Source organism: Primulina huaijiensis, chromosome 1, assembly GCF_012295235.1.
Source record: "Primulina huaijiensis isolate GDHJ02 chromosome 1, ASM1229523v2, whole genome shotgun sequence".
Classification (NCBI taxonomy): Eukaryota; Viridiplantae; Streptophyta; class Magnoliopsida; order Lamiales; family Gesneriaceae; genus Primulina; species Primulina huaijiensis.
This window is the reverse complement of record NC_133306.1, coordinates 26,213,853-26,234,059: the sequence shown is the minus strand read 5'-3', so window position 1 is coordinate 26,234,059 and position 20,207 is coordinate 26,213,853. Positions and strand designations below refer to the sequence as shown.

Here is a 20,207-nt window from a genome sequence, read left to right as displayed (position 1 = left end):
TCTGTTGCATTTGCTGCATATAATGCTTCTGGAGTTGAATCGATTTCTGCTGATGCTGATGAAGGTTCGGTAATACACCAGATGCCTGAGCAATTGAGGATGAAGGGAACGGCTGTTGGTTTCCACTTGCAACGGAAGGAACAAAATTGACACTTACAGCTAATCCATCAACTATGGAAGTTCCCATCATGGAAACAGGAGACACATCGTTGCTGGAAGTTTTACGACCATGGGTTTCTGACTTTCCCATGATACGTTTTAATCCATCATCGATCTTTGCTGAACCAATTGCACTTTTCCCGTCAGTTGTCTGAAAATTCTTCTGTTTCGCCATCTGGTAACCATTCCAAGCCATGTCAGGAAGCACTGGGAAGATAGCAGAGTTTTGTGCCATGGAAGAGAAGTTAAGGGGCGGACATGATGAAGCATTTAATCCAAACGATGCGGCAAAGGGTTGAGGGATGAGTTCAAATCTATTTTCAGTACACCTTTGCTGTGTATCGGTATACAATGCACTACCTTTCCTTCCAATTTCTTGGGCAGACTTGCTGGACGAATGAGATGGTGGGAATTGCTGCTTCTCTGTCTGTGTTGAATGTGCAGCTGCTAGACTACGATAATTATTGTCAGCGACTTTTGTACTCGACAGCTTCTGACTTTGAGAAACACTGAACGTTGTAGATGAATAAAGAGAGGAGTGGAATGAAGGCAAAGGAGGGGAATTCACTCCTTTAAGCTGAGGCATAGCCATGTTTGTTGAAATAGGAAATTGACAGCCATTGTTTTGCAGCACAGCCATATATGGAGCAACTTCGTTTGAAGCCAAGCTTGGAATACTGAAGCTCGTAACAGCTTCTTCTCCAGGTAAGGACAAGTTTACAGAAGGTCCCCCAGCTGACTTAGAATGCAGAGACATGTTGCTACTAGCAAAAGCAGATTGGGCCAGTCCAGAGGATTTAGCGGGTGCCATCACCGTCGTTTGATGGTTACCAAGTGGGAAGATAAAGGCAGGATTATGCTACGAATCACAAGGAAAAATACACGAAACACAAAAAATCAGAGCTGTAATTGTGATTTAAAGATTCAAAGGCAAAGAGTACACGACTAACCGGAAAATTATTGGCTGTAGTATGGAGTGAAGACTGTTGAAGCATTAGCTCTTTATTTTTTGACGAAATCAAAGCCAAGGGAACTTCAGAGCCTTTATCTTTTCCATTTCCCACAGTAATAGCACCCAGATTCTGATTTCCCTGACACGCACCGATTGCAGGGCTTCCAGGAATCAACCTTTGCGTCGGTGGCATGGTATTTGGGTTTAATGGCATGGTTCCACATAAAGTAGCGACACCAGTAGGCCCAGACAACAAAGACTTTGTGATAAGTTGCTGATGTTGTTGAATACTGCGGGCAATGTATTGTTGAGTTGCACATTTCTTTGGAGGCGGCTGTGAGAATGTGAATTTTGGGGGCTGCAAATTTTCCATGTATTTGGCAAGTTAACAAAAAACTGAAACAAATACATAAACATAAGTTCTAAAATCCCCATGTATAAAGTACCTGCATTGCAATAGGAAATCTGGTACTGTCATCCATGGGCAAAACTGCTTGCTGAGATTGCATATATCTGCATATAGAACTGGCTGAGCAACGAGCAGCATCGAGTAAAAAATAAATTAACAAAACCTCTCAAAGATATGCAACATACCCTGGATGGCGTAGATCACTAGGCCATCCACCGAGAGAAATTTGGAAAGGTGACGAGGAAGTTTGCACTGCGAAGAGAATGTTCCGTTTAGCCGAAAATATATCTCCGATATGGAAATGACCAAGTACAAATAAATTCTTATTCAGAAATCAGAAGCCTTACATTGATTTTTCTGCTCCTTCTGAACCCGCAGCAGTTGTTTCCCACCATCTCTGACACTTGATTTATCATAGTGCTTTTCCAAATCAAGCTTCGGCAAGCGATTGATTGCCTCTACGGGACCATCCCTTGAAATTGTTTCACTCTTCTGTATCAGAGTACGCGGAATAGTCTCGGTCAAATTAAAAAAAAAACTATAATGATTTTAAAATATTGTGATAATAATAATAAAATATAAATATATAAATAAAAATAAATTAAAAAATCCTGGTTAGAAAAAAAATGAAACGCATGAAAGATCTTCACACCTTGTGAACATCGTAAGCCTTATATTTAGGAAAGAGTGCCATATCAACCAAAACATCTTTTTCCGCTGATGACGTTACAGGTGGAGGAACCTGTCAAAAATACATTTATCTCCAGTTTTTTCTCCTTCATAATTTCAGTATTTATTTTTCAAGAAAAGTATTTTGAACTCAGTACTCACCATTAAATCAATCTCTAACTTGGCTTTCTTCTTGGTCTCAACAACAATCGCGGGATCGTCCCTGCCAATTCCATCATAAAAATAATCAGAATTGCTGAGAAGATGGATTACATATAATGGTAAAAGATACAAGGATAAGTAAGAAACAAAGAAGAAAATTGAGGAATGCTCACGCTCTAGTCACATTCGGATCCTGTACTTCATAAGCATCTACTTTAACGCATGATGGCGATTCGCTTTCTTTTGGAGACATCACTTTTTCTATGTTAAAAAACCCATCTCCACGCTGTGGAGCTGAGTCATATGGAAATTTCTCTTTCTCAATTCCTTCGTCTTTCTTAATTTCCTCATACGGAAATTTCTCTTTCTCAATTCCTTCGTCTTTCTTAATTTCCTCCATTGAATCATCCACAGCTGTTTCAGGATCCACTTTTATTAATTTCCCGTACCGACATAAAAATGTTTTATTCCCATCTTTTCCACCCTTTGTCAACCCTGCAATCCACCACAAATTATGAAGTGACATTTGGAGAAACAAACTGCGAAAAACTTTCGATTAAACACACAAGGGAAAAAGAACCACGATCGACCTTCATCAGCAGCGTTTACGCTATCTTTACCAAATTTTTCTTCGTTCTTGGAAGACTGAGATAGAGATTGAGATTGTTTCATAAGATCGAACAGAGCTTCGACGACCTCGATCTCTATGTCATCTTGAATCTCTGAAGAAGGCCTTGGAGTGATTGTACTCTTTAAAGCACGTGCTCTTGGCTCTACAGTTTTCTGCAAAACCATACAGAAAACAGGAAATCCCAGTCAAGCAACCTCACTAATATACAATTATAAAAAAAACCACATAAAAGAGTACCGTCATCTTTCTCATAGAAGCATCGGAAGCCGGTGACGATGCGCCGCCAGCACAAATGTGACTCGCCGGAGCAGATGAAATTCTCCGGTGACTCGAATCCTCACCTAATTTCCCGCAGCTTGAATTACGGTAATCATGAAACCTCTTTATTGAAGCTGTAAAGAATAACAAAGACAACCAAAATAATCAATAGAAACAGATTAAGATAAAATAAAAAGTTAAAAGCCAAAAAGCTACCAAAGACCTAAAAATACTTATGTTTAACATCATACTTGAGCGAGCTCTTCGAGGAATGAGAACACCGATCGTCTCATCCACGGAGGCTCTGAGCACAGGGGAGGACCAAAGAGTACGGAGGTTTCGTCGCTTATTCGAAAGAGACGAAGACTGCACTGATGGCTGAGCCAATCTACTAAGACAATGAATTCTCGAATCTCCCTCGTCTTCAACGTAGTCCTCATCACTCGCGTCAGTAATCTCGTTACCTTCACCACCAATCTTCTGCTGCGTCGCGTACTTCTCAATTCTGCGTCTCTTCGGAAACTCCCGATCTCGATCCTTCTTCTGCAACCGTTCTCGATCTCCTAACCTCACATCTTCGTGAAATTTCATCTCCCTTTCCTCTTTTGAGTAAAAAAAAAAAAGAATCAAATAACAGAATATCGAAAATAACTAAAGAAAACAACAATCGAAATACAGAGATTTCAAAAGAATTTCTCCCAACCAGCTGAATCTTTCAGAGAGGTGACTCTCTGTCGCCTCCTCGACAAACCGTTGGCGGCAGAAGTAGTCGAAATCCTCAAATCTCTGCTCCTCTCCATTACACAGCCAATTTCCTCCCAACAATCACATAATTCACTCGATTTCAAGCCATCTCACCAGCCAAAAATGAACAAAAACAGAGAAAACCGATACACCGAAATCTGCTAAAAACAGTCGGAGAATCAGAAACGAAACAGAATTCGCGGAAAATCTCCACTTTGCAAAATCTCTATCCTCTCTCTCCTTCCTTTGAGTGCTCTTTCTCTTCTTCACTTTTCTCTCACACTCTCACACACTCTCTCTCTCAAGTCTTTATCTAATCTGTTTCCTTTGTCATATTTAACTCTCACGCGAAACCTACTGCATAAAGCTAGATGAAATGAACCGCATCGATTTCTCCATCTCCCTCTTCACCTCATATTCACCCTTGGATCTAATCTTCGTCTGACGGTCACGATCATCTCATGACTACGTGGCAGTTTATGCCACGTGGTTCATTTACTATCTGATATTTATTAAATCTGCGATATATACGACAATATATTATTTTACAATCCTGTACTTAATTGTGCGCTCTTTTCTCTTGTCTTTTACATTTAATAATTAATAATAATGTTTATATTGGAGTTTTTTAAATAAAGCAGCTGGCAGAAGATTCAAACACTTCAAACATAATATGATTTTTAAAATGACTTGCATAAAAGTCAAAATCAATTTAATTGACTTTTATCCTAATAATAATCATATTAGAAAAGAAAATTAACACAAACCCTTTGCTAAATAGTATTTTTCAAATCATACATTTTTTACAATATAAAATGTAAATTCTATGAAAATGAAAGTAAATGAGACAAATATATTTTGATTTAAAAACATATATATAATTTTAAACGATTAATATAGTTGGTTTTACGTATGAGGGTTGATGTTCATTTTGACTTTTTGTATAGGTTTACAAAATACGATTTCCCCAATAAAAGTACATTTAATCAATTTAATGACATTACTCGATTAAATATTGACATGATCAAATATGATTCTCATTTCGATTGTGATAATTACAAAACCTAACAGTCAAGTTAATTCCATTTATCAATAGGGATATTATTACAATTTTTATTTATTTATTAATTATTATTGATCTCGTAAGATTCATCACACAGATTTATATTATATAATATTTACAATTATATTCATAAATCTAATGAATCTATATATTATACATCTTGAGCTGTATGTTCTCATTTGACTGCCTAGGAATATACTATAAGAGTATATATTGCTTTTTATTAAATCGTGATATATTAATTAAAAAAATTTTAAAGACTGATTTACGGAATAAAGACATAAAATCTGATTTCACTAAAGTACTTATCCATATTTAATTATTGAGATTGAGATATAGTTCAAGACTGAGTCGATGTAATGGATGCCCTAAACATTAAAGGACAAATTCATTCATACACCAATCGGGACAAACGAAATGTCCTCACGGGATTAATTATGTTACTCTTTTTTGTTATCGTCTACTACTACTTTTTTTTTTTTTTTTTTTTTTGCACTCTTTGAAGTAAATTTAAATAAATTTGCAGATTAATGTTGATAAGATGTAATTATATGTATATAAAATATACTAGCATAATGTTTGGCACGTGACTGTCAATTTTTCGAATAGTAATTCAATGGAGATCTAATCATGTATCGTAGTTTAAGTGTGGGTTCGTTGGGAAGTAGTTGAAGGATGTTAAAGTGGAGAATGATGATTAGTAAACACAATTGATTATAATATTTTTGAGTTTTTTTTTTTAAAATATTTATTAGAAAGTTTTTGATTTGAAATAAGAATTATTTGAAAATGGGATTGCTATAACCTAAAAGATGGTTATTTTTTCCGATGTATGAATAAATATGCTGGTAAGTATGGTATGTTTTTCCGAGTTCACTGCTCATGTTTAGCATTATTACTTTATTCAATTGAAAATTTATATATTAGTTTATGAAAACATTGAATTAGTGAAATTTCTTGGACTGTGTCTGCTATGATTTTTTTTTTTTTTTTTTGATATTGAATTTGGTGTACAAGGTAAATTTTCTTACTTTTTTTATAAAAAAAAATAAAAAATTGGGTCGTTATACCTTATGAATTTTGAAGACTGTTATTTTTATTTCTCGAAACACACTTGACTTCTCTTGGGTAAGAAACCAAAGGAGACTGCACCAAGGTTCTAACTCCATTTTATATTGGGTATTTAATTGTGAATCTGATATTGACACAAAATATGAAAATTCCGATAAAAATAATATATCGTTATATCAGTATAATATCTTTTACATTAGGTACATAACTTGGTAATGTGAGTATAAATTTTGAGTGGGATAGCAACATCATTGACACAAAATATAATAATTCGGATATAATATATTGCAATTCCTGTGTGTAATCTTTAATTTGAGTTTGGTAAATAACTTGGGAAATCGATTATAAATTATGAAGGATATCGTCGTGGTGGATCTAAAATCATATGTATTAACTAGTTAAACGTAAGAAAACAAATAAATGATACTAACAGCATTATATTATTAGCACAAAAGGATTTACAATTATACACCGTTGCCCAATGATTCTTCGGGGCTTCATTTGTATAATCAAGAACATGGGCATGACCGAAAATAAAGATGACCAAATGTAGAGATCAAAACTTTGTTATATTGTAAGCAACTCCTGAAAGACGTGAGAAATTTGGGACGAAAATCAACTAATCTAGGTACCTGCATATCGCCGGACAGGTCCTTTACACATTGGGGAAGAAGTAATTAATTAACCTCCATTTCACTCCTGATTTGAAATATAACATCCTCATTTTAATTCATTTATGTTTTATTATTTTACCCTTTTAAAACCACTTTTCTTTAACCATATATCTCCAAATTCATCTAAATCATAAATTTTCAACAAATATCATTTTTTCATAGAAACAAAAATTCCGATTTTCTCTAACACTGCAGCCTTCCCAACCATTCACCAATAACACAACATTGTAGACTAATATGTACATTTTCTTCTTTATTACAGACGTGAGGTCTGTTTCTTTCTTTTTTCAATGAATAATTGATTATTAATTTATTTAATTACTTTGAAAAAATATACACAAAAACAAAAATGTCTCGTCTTGAGTTATGCATTCAATATTTCTCAGCGTAGACTATGCATTTCAAATAAAAGGACAATGTCAATACTTACTGCATCATAATATTTAAAATTCATCAGTAAACAATAATCTATATCAAAACTTACCACCCCCAAGTTGGAGACTAGGTTTCGAGTCTGAGATTCAATTATAATAAATATCTTTTTCTAACTCAAAAAAATGTGACAAAAATCCTAAAAATAACCAGCCACATCCAGAATAAAAATATTATCTTTGTTATGCCTTTACGAACTTTAACATCATTATCAAAATTGAGTCTACCCATGTATGCATGTGTTAAGAATTATTCATTTAAAGGGAATTATATCGATTTCAATTATTTACTTTAATTTGTCTCTTGTATCCAAATTCTTAAATCCATGCATTATCATTTATGAATGTTTAATCTCTTTTCTTTTAAAAACTTATGTGTTTTCGCTTCATGTGGTTAATGAATAAAATTATGGCTGGAAAATAGATTGCCAAATACAATACATAGTAGAGACATAAAAGCGAGGCGTCGATGTTGCGGAAACAAGAAGTAGAAGAAAAGATGAACATGATTTAGAGTATAACTTATAAAGAAGGATTTTGATAACAAAATTTTTTTGAATACAGAGGAGAACGATTAAATATTGTAGGAAGATACGAAAGTACGATTGATGGAGTACGGTGGGAAGGGTGAAAAAATTAGGATTTTGGGTTAGGTTAGTTGGGCTTTAGAAGGACAGGGCAAATTTGGAAAAATTAGGATTAGATTTTCAATTGAAGGTTAATTATCAAAGATTAAGTTAAAGAAGGTCAAAAATCAAAAGAAAATGGGAAAGAAGGTTATATATCTAATAGTCTCCTTTACATTGTCCTCGGAGAGTTTTTTATCCTGCGAGATTTCAGTAAGAATGAATATAGACATGGTAATTAAACGAGGCGACAACAATTTTCAGACCTTTTCAAGTTTTTCATAGGATTTGATGGCATCTCTTCTTATATTCCTAATAGCAACCTACAAGCATAAATATTAACTTATAAAGAAAAATTTAACATGTTTTGTACGAGATACACAGAGATGTGGATAGTAACCTTTCCTTCTTCAGCCTGTTCGGCCACAACTTTCAACAATTCCTGGAACAGATCAACGAAGACCCATATTTAAATGTAAAAGACAACTCAACTCATAATTTCTCAGAAAAGCTATGCAACTATTCAATTCTACATATGGCACATTCAAACAGGCCTTGGGTAAATGAAAAAAGCGGTTTGTTTAACAAGGCCATACAAACACTGTAATGCAAAATTTCCCGATACCTTTGTACTCTCAGCCGTCAGCTGTGGTAGTGTCAATCTTATAACTTCTCCGTCGTTATTTGGAGTCAATCCAAGATGAGAACTGACAATTGTCTTCTCTATTTCCTTCAGACTGAAAACAATCTGAATCAAAGTTGATGGATCTGATTGGAGAGTTGAAACAAATCATATCACAATTTCAAAGCTACCTAGCTTATTTGCATAGCTCGTCCAGAGCGAATTATCTTGATAACAAATAAATAAGATGGATTAAGAAATGTGCAAAAACTCTTGCAATTTGGACTCAAATACAGCACCAAGATATACCAGGATTTGTCATATGGCTGCACCATGAGAGAACTTGAATTCGGTGTACTGATCTGAGCTATACTCTTGAGGGAGACAGGCGTTCCATAATACTCGACCTAGAAAGATGAAGGATCATAAGACAAATAATATTCTGTCAAGAAATTCAATTTTCTATTTTAAGATGTCAAAAGTACAAGATTGCAAACACTAGATAAACTAATTTTCAAGAAAACATAAACAATGCCTGAAGAAATAGGAGGAAAAAAGTGGCATGATGGTATTTGGAGCAGTACAACGTAAAGGTGATTATGATAATCCAAACCTTCAAGAAAAGATCATATTGAGGGAAAAGTAACCATCTATATGGTCTATAACGTCTATTAGTACAACTTGTCTCATTTTTTCCACCAAGTGTCCTTTGATGCATAAGGCAGGAAAAAGATCAACAAATGTCCGTAACCCTCGGAAACTCTCAGTTATACATATGCTTCAAAGTCTATGACTTGTTCTTATTTCCAATATTTATTAAATTTTCAGCAGCGAAATTTGGAGAGAACATCATTAACAAGAAAGCCACGTATACTTCATAAAACTACTACTGATAAATATATAGGATCGGGAAGCTGCTAAGCACAAGTAGCATAAGATTATGCTCATGCTGTGGCAAAATAAGACACCGAAGACATTAAAGAACTCAGTTCATACAATATAAAGTACCAAAAGACAACCCAAACTCCATATTTCTGCATAAAGGTAAACGCGGCATACACAGCATCAACAAATATGATACAAGAACACAGATCAGATATGCTGAGCAAATAATCTCATGAGAAAAAAAAAGTACCTCCACTTTATCTAGCATTGCTGGGCTGGCTCTGCCCGTTCTTATGGAACTGAAACTGAACCTCACATTTTCAAAGTTTTTCCCATTCTTTCTTTCTGAAAACCAGTGGCGGAGCCACATGGTTGTGTAAGCCCGGGTGGCCAATTTTTTTTAAAAAAAATTTATATGTAAATTTTATATAATTTTAGAATAATATGATAATTAGACCGAATAGATCAATTTAAAATATTAAAAGATTTTAAAATTTAAAATTCTAATCCAGACATAGCCATATTTTTTGTTCAAGCCATTGGACGTGATTAATTGCATATTTATTTTGGCCTTTATTCCAAATAATAGACATGCAAAGAAACGCCAGAATATTTCAAATGGCTACCAACCCTATTCACGAAACATTTGTGATTAAGTACGTTCATTCTTTGGCTTTTTTCACCGAACAAAGCTACCAACCCCCTGCAAATTCAGTTATATAACAGGATCTTCTTCTTCTTTCTGCGTTCAACTGCTTCTACTCACCTCGCGAGCAAGCTGTAAACCCCCGCAGATTCCTTCGTCTCCCCAGAATTTCGCCGCTGTGCAGCCATGGGCCTGGCGAAAAATGAAGGGTTCCTCTTGATTTTCATGGCTTTCTCGGGATTCACAATGGGCGCTACTGTGTACCAGGTGGGTGAATCTGCAGGATGGTCTGTCGCCGGCAATGTTGATTACGGCAAATGGGCTTCTTCCAAGACGTTCCAAGTTAATGATACACTTCGTAAGTTGATTTCTCTAGCTGAGTAAATTCTTGATTTAACTTCACAAAATTTTCTGTTGAAAAACTCGAATTCTTCGAAAGGGGTGGCCGGTTCTACGTTTTCTCACTGAGCCTTCTCGAATTTACACATATGCCCGTATTATTGAAACAATTAAAACAGCTTGGGATTAGTACTAATCATGCATGCTCACTTCCTTCTGATGTATGCTTTCTAATTTCAATCCGCCATTGTCCCATATGCCCGTGGGTTTGATTATATGAAGTTTAATCTTATTCATGATGCGATTGTAAAAACATAAATCTGTGTGTAGTTTTCAAATTCGACCCACAGTATCACAATGTGGTTCAAGTGAGCCGCTCGGACTTCCACTCGTGCGACGCTACTGCTCCGATCGCCACCTACTCCACCGGAAATGACTCGTTTTTCATACGGAGCTCCGGCCATTACTTCTTCTTCTGTGGATTCCTGGGCCACTGCCAGGCAGGACAGAAAGTCGATATCCGGGTACCCAAGTCTATTGGGCATGTTGGAGTTCCAGTTGGAGGCCCAATTCAGCCTCCTCAGGCCTCGACTGATGGGCCGGTGGTACCAAGCCCATCCAGTGGAGAATCTATCATATGTAGCAATAAAATTTGGCTATTGTTGGTTTTTCTCATGTGGGATTTGTTTTAATGATCCCCTCGGTGGGATTGTGCTTCATGTTAGGATGTGGATGTTTTGTGGTTGTTGAGTGGTTAGTTGCTGGCTCGTTGAGAAAATCTATAATTCTAACTCGGATCTCGAAGTAAAAATACCTATTGCTTGAAAGTTCGTTTAAGTGTCGAAGTACATCAAGAAGACGAATTCGGGATAAGAGTCAAACATAGCTTCGATCATCATCATACTGTCGTGCTCCATTGTTTCATATCTATTTTTGGGTTCTGGATAACATCGAATGGAAATAAAAAAAAAACCTAACATGATATAGAAAAGCTCGTCAACATAGCTAGAATGACCTGCGTAACGTTCGACAATTTTCAAATTGAAACCATCTCGATTTGTTTCCTAGGAATGCAGGCAAAGCCATTCTTGGCTATTTAAACGTCTNCCAATTTTTTTTAAAAAAAATTTATATGTAAATTTTATATAATTTTAGAATAATATGATAATTAGACCGAATAGATCAATTTAAAATATTAAAAGATTTTAAAATTTAAAATTCTAATCCAGACATAGCCATATTTTTTGTTCAAGCCATTGGACGTGATTAATTGCATATTTATTTTGGCCTTTATTCCAAATAATAGACATGCAAAGAAACGCCAGAATATTTCAAATGGCTACCAACCCTATTCACGAAACATTTGTGATTAAGTACGTTCATTCTTTGGCTTTTTTCACCGAACAAAGCTACCAACCCCCTGCAAATTCAGTTATATAACAGGATCTTCTTCTTCTTTCTGCGTTCAACTGCTTCTACTCACCTCGCGAGCAAGCTGTAAACCCCCGCAGATTCCTTCGTCTCCCCAGAATTTCGCCGCTGTGCAGCCATGGGCCTGGCGAAAAATGAAGGGTTCCTCTTGATTTTCATGGCTTTCTCGGGATTCACAATGGGCGCTACTGTGTACCAGGTGGGTGAATCTGCAGGATGGTCTGTCGCCGGCAATGTTGATTACGGCAAATGGGCTTCTTCCAAGACGTTCCAAGTTAATGATACACTTCGTAAGTTGATTTCTCTAGCTGAGTAAATTCTTGATTTAACTTCACAAAATTTTCTGTTGAAAAACTCGAATTCTTCGAAAGGGGTGGCCGGTTCTACGTTTTCTCACTGAGCCTTCTCGAATTTACACATATGCCCGTATTATTGAAACAATTAAAACAGCTTGGGATTAGTACTAATCATGCATGCTCACTTCCTTCTGATGTATGCTTTCTAATTTCAATCCGCCATTGTCCCATATGCCCGTGGGTTTGATTATATGAAGTTTAATCTTATTCATGATGCGATTGTAAAAACATAAATCTGTGTGTAGTTTTCAAATTCGACCCACAGTATCACAATGTGGTTCAAGTGAGCCGCTCGGACTTCCACTCGTGCGACGCTACTGCTCCGATCGCCACCTACTCCACCGGAAATGACTCGTTTTTCATACGGAGCTCCGGCCATTACTTCTTCTTCTGTGGATTCCTGGGCCACTGCCAGGCAGGACAGAAAGTCGATATCCGGGTACCCAAGTCTATTGGGCATGTTGGAGTTCCAGTTGGAGGCCCAATTCAGCCTCCTCAGGCCTCGACTGATGGGCCGGTGGTACCAAGCCCATCCAGTGGAGAATCTATCATATGTAGCAATAAAATTTGGCTATTGTTGGTTTTTCTCATGTGGGATTTGTTTTAATGATCCCCTCGGTGGGATTGTGCTTCATGTTAGGATGTGGATGTTTTGTGGTTGTTGAGTGGTTAGTTGCTGGCTGGTTGAGAAAATCTATAATTCTAACTCGGATCTCGAAGTAAAAATACCTATTGCTTGAAAGTTCGTTTAAGTGTCGAAGTACATCAAGAAGACGAATTCGGGATAAGAGTCAAACATAGCTTCGATCATCATCATACTGTCGTGCTCCATTGTTTCATATCTATTTTTGGGTTCTGGATAACATCGAATGGAAATAAAAAAAAAACCTAACATGATATAGAAAAGCTCGTCAACATAGCTAGAATGACCTGCGTAACGTTCGACAATTTTCAAATTGAAACCATCTCGATTTGTTTCCTAGGAATGCAGGCAAAGCCATTCTTGGCTATTTAAACGTCTAAAACTCTCATCTTCATGTAAGGTTTCTCTTCCTTGGTACGAGGATACATGGATCTTTCCCATTTGATTACCATTTTTAGCCAAATTAAGAGCACAATATCGACCCTACCTTAGCCAAAATGCCTCATCCATAACTTATGCATGATAAGATTGCAACCCGTGTATGAATATTTATATTCTTTTGAACTCGAAAAGTGAATCTTTAAAAAGAAATCAAAAATTTAGATCTTTTTTCTCTATTTTACATACAAATGGTACGTTTTTTTATTTAAAAAAAAATTGAATTGTCTTCTGAATTTTCGTTTCAAGCCACTTGTTTTGGGGAGATGGAATGTCAACTATTAAATCTCAAGGAACAAAGAACAACTTGAAAACTGACATGAGAGAAGGAGGTGAAAGGCCGAAATTCTCGATTTTTTTTTTTTTTTTTCGCGTGAGAATAATTTTTTCATTTGAATCACGAAGGAAAGACTTGGAATATATCCTTTAAATTCGTTGAAGTATTGAAACAAGTTATCCACTTCACTCAATCACTCAATAACGTTTCTAACGTATAATCGTTGTTCATATTAATGTTTAAGTTGTATCATGTCATAGTATTCAACTTAAAATTATATAAATTAATTTATCCCGTATTTTATTTTAAATAATACTCGATTAATTAAATTAAATTAGTTTGACTTGTACTGTCATTTTTCTTGACTATTAAATTTAAATAAAGAAATTTCAGTTGATTAAAATAAAATCATCACTAAAAGGCCCAGATCACATATATATGAAGCCAAGAACGAGATCATAAATTTCGATTAAGGAGAACAAATTTGGCAAAATTTTGTGATTTATAAAATTTAATTTATAATTAAACAATTCTTTTTGGATCTAAGAATCTACTTAATTTTTTTCTCACGTGGGTTCAATTATCTTTACAAAAAAAACTTTTCTGAGACGCTTTCATGAGTAAATTTTGTGAGACGGATATCTTATTTGAGTCAACCATGAAAAAATATTAATTTTTATCCCAAAAAGATTACTTATTATTGTAAGTGTAGGCATAGTTGATCTACCTTACGGATAAAGATCCGTGAAAACGTCTCACAAGAAACATATATACTATTTTTTAATGGAGTTTTAATGTGGTAAAAGGCATTTTATGTCAAAGTATTTTTTTCCCTTTTATTTTTTCATCCAAATTTAATCTTTTTTTCCAAGTGTTACGGATTGTTACCAAAACCTACCAAAACAGTTACTAAATGTGTGTCAAATTTTTTAAAGAAGAACTATTTATATACATATATATGACAAATTTATAATGCTTGATTGACGCTATTAGACCAAAATGGATCCGATGTTGTGCACAGCAGGATCTAGACTTTTGGTATGATTTATCACTCGAGAAATAGGTTTAAACCTCTCGATCGAGATTCACATGGAAAATTATTCTCATCCGAAAATAAAATGAGAATTTTTGCCTTTCACCTCTGTCGGTTTCAAGTCGTGCTTTGTTCCTTGAGATCTAAAATATAATAGTTGACATTCCATCTCCACAATATCAGATTTATTTTATCAATCACAATCTTCGAATGATCGAATCTAAATTGGGTTTTCCTTTCTTATTTCACACACACAATTCAAAACATATACATCGAATCCAAAATAAATAAATTTGTTGAGTAGAAAGGAAATCTAAGATGTTGATTTACAAAAAAATTAAAAAAAAAAACACACACACACACACACACACACAAGATCCCTAGGAGGTCAAACGAATATATTCCTTACAAGGGTCGTAATTATAACCTTATCATGCATAAGTTATGGATGAGGTATATAATTTGGCTAAGGTAACTTGGCTATAAATACTTGCCAAATAGAAAACATATATCCTCGTACCATAATATGCACAAGGAAGAGAAACCTTACATGAAAGATGAGAGCTTTAGTTAAATAGCCAAGAATGACTTGCCTGCATGCCTCACACACAAATTAATATTGTTTCGAAGTCTAAATTCGTTGTAGAAAGCTAGGCAGTCATTCGGGCTATATTTGCGAGCTCTTCTCTATCATGCGAGGTCTTCTTTTCCATGAGATGTTGATCTCATAAACACAAACTTAGATTCGGAACGATAGAGCACGACCGCGTTAATGGTTCGAGGATTCGTGATGTTATTACAATGTAAGAGGTTTCCTAGTCTTTATTCTAATCAACATTTATAAATTGAGATGTACGATATTTGTTGCCATGTAATATGGCGAAAAGAGAGATTTAAAAATATATTCAAATGTATTTTTTCGTGGTTTTAGAGAAGTAATATCATAAACTTCAAATATACTCCTTCATGTTTATATATGATTTTATATTAATTATTATGATGAATTTCAAGTTTATCTTATAATAAAGATTTTTGAAATTCATTCTATTTTTTTTTAACTAATATGTAAATAAGTAAGTTATTTCATCTATTATTTCGTTATAATAAAGACATTTGAAATTCATTCTATTTTTTGTAACTAATATGTAAATAAGTAAGTTATTTCATCTATTATTTCATTGTTTGAGATAAAAATATAATTGTAATAAAATTAGATTATTTATTTTTCATTTCTCGTAACATTAGGACAAATATTTCTGAAGTTTGAACATTTCTCGATTGGGCCGCGGTTGCAGGGCCTTACACTATCGCAACCCTTAATTTGGTTAAGCTATATTATTTGGTTCTGAAGTTGTTTTTAGTGAAAAGACTATATTCTAAAAATTAGAAAATATGAAAATCAAATATAAAGCATATCAAATTAGAAACTAACATATAATAAAAAATTTAATTATATATTTCAAAGAATAAATTTAGTTGAAATTTTATTAAATCAAATGATTGAGAAATATTTCATAAATATCACAATTACAATAAGAAAGAATGATTAAATTATATACTAAAAAATAGCTTGAGATTAAATCTTGCAAGAGAAGAATTGGGAATTGAATACCGTACCCACATATATTAATACAATTTATACAACATCCTCCTAATATTTATTTCTATAAATTCACAATAGTTCTTCATTTAATACCTTTGTAATGTGTTGCTTTATTCTAACACTGAACCACAATAAATAAAATTTCCACGCACGACCAGCACAAACACTAAATATTCACTCACTGATTCTATACGCGGGAAAATTTCACCCCACCTTGTGGGGCACTGCCCCATAAGGTGATCAAAGACCCAGATTTAATCACACATACATCTCATGAGGTAATCAAAGGCCCAGATTTAATCACCATGTAAAATCAATGGCTCAGATCTTGTGGGGCACTGCCCCCACAGGTAGCATCAACACTACCACGAACTATTTACGCTTTTTATCATTAAATGTTTGTGTATATTTGTCAGTTTTTTACTTGAATTTAACATTCGTCTTCATCATAAAATGTTAATGAAAGTTGGTAGTTAAATAACAAAATCTCTCAGATTATCAAGTCAACAAACGTTAATGAAAGATATCAATATAAACATGAATAGGTCTTTTATGAGACGGTCTCTTAGCATAAAAAGTAATATTTTTTCATGAATGATCCAAATAAAAGATTCGTCTCACAAAATACGATACGTAAGACCGTCTCACACAAATATTTGCCTATAAACATTTATATACTATAATATCTCTATATTTTGTTCTAATCATCAGATATTTTGTCTTGTCGAGAGATGTCAAACGATATAATAATAATAATAATAATAATAATAATAATAATAATATTTCAAATTTATCAATTTTGCAAATTTACAGTAAGTTAATTTGGAAGCTGTAAAAACCAGTCAAAACGCGTATAATTAATTGAATAACTAGTGTTCTAAAAAGTCCGCTTAAGCGCGCTTAAGTTTGAAGCTCGGCAAAAACGCCTCGCTTCGGAGAAAGCGGAAAAAAACGGTCAAATTATAGTTTGACCGAATTAAGCGTAATTAAAATATTTAATTAAGCGTATTTAAGCACAATTAATCACATCTATTTATTTTTTAATTTTTTTATTTTGAAAGATGTCTTTTTATTTTAAAATAATAAATTAGGTTTATAATTTAGATGTTTATTTTTTAATTTTAATTATGATTAAGCGTGTCTGATAATGATTTGACAAATATTTAACATTTTTAATGTGGTCTAGTTGGAAAAACAAATGAAGATTGTAATTTTGAGATTTTTATGTTTCTATAAATATGAGAATTAATGCATCATACTTAAATTTATCATATTTATGTATTATTTTATCTATTTATTGGTTTGAGATAAGTACAATTACACTAAAGATAAAAAACGTTTTTTTACACTTAAACTTGTGCTAATCTCGCTTAAGCTTGAAAAGCTTGGAGCTCGACATCCGCTCTTCGCGATTTTTATAACCTTGTGAATAACAAAAAAGAGTGGAAAAAATTTATAAAGGCAAATATTAAGCACAACGCACCACACCGTAATGCTAGAGTACTTCCACTCCCACCAATCACCATTCTTAAATACTAAGACATGAGAAAATCCATTAAATATTTTTATTGATTAATAAATAAATGTTTATTCTATCGTTTATATATATGTAGACACTGCATTTAATTTTCCTTCAGCCATACTTCCACATTTCATCACTCTTCAGTCTTCGATTTCTTGAACTTGCACACTCGCTCTGTGTGTATTTATATGTATTGTGGAAGAAATAGTCATTAGTGATTCTTACGCCATTAAAGTTCTTCAGTAGTAAAGCGTGATCTTTCGCTTTTTCACGGATTTGTTCCCCAGAGATCCTCAGTAGCTTTAGCTGTACCTATAGCTCGCTCTGTAATCTACTGATCTTTATCGTGCTAATCTTCGAAAGTTCATCAAGTACTTACCCACATTATCGTTGATAAATTCTATACTGCTTCGATTTGCTTTTTAGCTGTGATTTTGTTGGGTTTCTGTGAATTTGTCGGTGTAGTTGTGTATTGATCGTATGGAGTTGAGCAAGGTGACGTTGGAGATTTTTTCTAAGCTTGAGCAGAAGTGGTTGTACCACTGTGAAGGGAAGAAGACGAGGGTTTTGAGCATTGACGGCGGCGGAACCACCGCCATTGTCTGCTGTGCTGCGTTGGTCCATCTGGAGGACCAGATCCGAGCGAGAACCGGAGATTCTACTGCCGCAATCGCTGATTTTTTCGATATGGTGGCTGGCACTGGGATCGGTGCTCTCGTTGCCGCAATGCTGGTCGCCGACGATGGCGCTGGCCGTCCTCTTTTCTCTGCCGGAGGCGCCGCTAAGTTTGTTGAGGAGAATGAGGCGGAGCTGTTCAGAGCCGCTGGCGGTGGCATTTTCCGCCGTCGGACGAGGTTTTCTGGAAAGAGCATGGATAATGTGTTGAAAGAGGCATTCAGAAGAGATGATGGCAAGATTGTGACTTTGAAAGACACATGCAAGCCGCTGATTGTGCCATGTTTCGACCTCAACAGCGCGGCGCCGTTCGTTTTCTCTCGAGCAGACGCAACGGAGTCGGCGAGTTTTGACTTCGAGCTGTGGAAAGTCATTCGCGCCACCTCCGCCACTCCCTCGTTTTTCAAGCCGTTCAAGCTCTCCTCCATCGACGGAAAGACCTCCTGCCTCGCTGTGGACGGCGGGATCGTGATGAACAACCCCACCGCCGCCGCGGTGACTCACGTTTTACACAACAAGAGAGACTTCCCATCAGTGACAGGCGTCGACGATCTCTTGGTCCTCTCCATCGGCAACGGCCCATTGACCAGCCCCGCCAAAATGAAGCTCACCCGCGGTGGAGATTGCTCCACCGGCGCAGTCATCGGCATTGCCCTCGATGGCGTCTCCGAAACCATCGATCAAATCCTCGGCCACGCGTTCTGCTGGAATCCCAATGATTACGTCAGAATCCAGGTACGTACTTCAATCGTTACTAAACACACTCCCTCGACTACCCAACAACATAATCGAAAAGTACTAACTAAAACGAGAAACGGGTTCTCTTATGACAGGCCAACGGCGTCGGGGAGGCGGTTCTGGCGGAGAGAGGGGTGGAGGCGCTCCCTTTCGGCGGGAAACGTCTGCTGCCGGAGACAAACGGTCAGAGAATCGGCGGGTTTGTGCAGCGGCTAGTGGTGTCTGGAAAGAGTAGCCTGCCGCCGAGCCCGTGCAAGGAGACGGCCGTTAGTCCACTGGTTAACGGCCGTTAGCGCCGTGATTTGTTGATTTGTCCTTTGTTGTGTTGTTTTTGTTATTAGGTACAATGTGAGTTAGAGGTTTTACTGTCGTTAACTATGTCCTTACTGTCCGTTGTTGACTATGCTATATATTTGTATTTTAGTACCTCTCATTAATTTATTTATCAACTTTTCTATATTTGCGTTATTGTCCCTATACTAGATACGCTTCAAAATCCATCATATTCTATACATGGTCTACTCGCTAGATTGTACATNTGTAATAAATTTTATTTAAGGGATGTTGAGGCTTTGGACTTGAACAACTAATAACTCTAATAAATTTCAAATTTATGACAAAAACGTTTGTATGGTTTTTTTTTTCTAACTTCTCGTGACATAGATCTAACAATTTATCGCTAAATTCTTGCGTATAGATTTTGTCATTTGACATTTTATAGTAGGTCTTTTATGAGACGGTCTCACGAATCTTTATCTGTGAAACGGGTCAATCACACCGATATTCACAATAAAAAAGTAATATTCTTAGCATAAAAAGTAATATTTTTTTATGGATGACCCAATTAAGAGATCTGTATCACAAAATACAACCCGTGAGACCGACTCGTTTTTGTCCACATTTTAATTGAGAAGTGGTGTACGTTTCATTGAACTTAAGGCAAACTTATTTTCAAATTAATTCCAGTTTTTGTTGTTCACTCTAGCTAATACGCTATCGGGAAATCCAATTATTATAACGTAAAAATATTTATATTCTGACTAAGAGTCAAAATAAAATTTAGGTCCATATATATCGTAAATCCATATGTGCATATATATATATATATAATTTGATATAAATTATATTTAAATCTAAAAGATATTTTTGC

General features: G+C 35.3%; 3 protein-coding genes across 3 annotated transcripts; 1 reads left to right on the top strand and 2 right to left on the bottom strand.

The window, feature by feature from the left end:
* Position 1: 1 nt before the first annotated feature.
* On the bottom strand, positions 2-4,404 carry LOC140973005 (protein TIME FOR COFFEE-like; the record flags this gene model as incomplete). Its single annotated transcript, XM_073435520.1, has 12 exons — positions 3,944-4,404; positions 3,492-3,842; positions 3,220-3,374; positions 2,942-3,134; positions 2,525-2,846; positions 2,352-2,412; positions 2,173-2,262; positions 1,868-2,012; positions 1,706-1,772; positions 1,558-1,624; positions 1,110-1,469; positions 2-1,018 (listed from the first exon to the last, which is right to left on the bottom strand). Coding segments are annotated over exons 1-12 (2,925 nt in total), but the record flags the coding sequence as incomplete, so codon positions are not given.
* Positions 4,075-9,726, bottom strand: LOC140972997 (ribosome-recycling factor, chloroplastic-like). The gene is made up of 8 exons (XM_073435508.1): positions 9,607-9,726; positions 8,781-8,878; positions 8,475-8,586; positions 8,250-8,291; positions 8,116-8,172; positions 8,027-8,049; positions 6,702-6,778; positions 4,075-4,142 (listed from the first exon to the last, which is right to left on the bottom strand). The coding sequence occupies exons 1-8, from the start codon at positions 9,724-9,726 to the stop codon at positions 4,075-4,077; spliced, it is 597 nt and encodes a 198-aa protein (XP_073291609.1).
* An 8,019-nt stretch (positions 9,727-17,745) lies between these two features.
* On the top strand, positions 17,746-19,516 carry LOC140989869 (probable inactive patatin-like protein 9). The gene is made up of 2 exons (XM_073459362.1): positions 17,746-19,054; positions 19,153-19,516. The coding sequence occupies exons 1-2, from the start codon at positions 18,125-18,127 to the stop codon at positions 19,348-19,350; spliced, it is 1,128 nt and encodes a 375-aa protein (XP_073315463.1). The 5' UTR covers positions 17,746-18,124; the 3' UTR covers positions 19,351-19,516.
* The last annotated feature ends 691 nt before the right edge of the window (positions 19,517-20,207 follow it).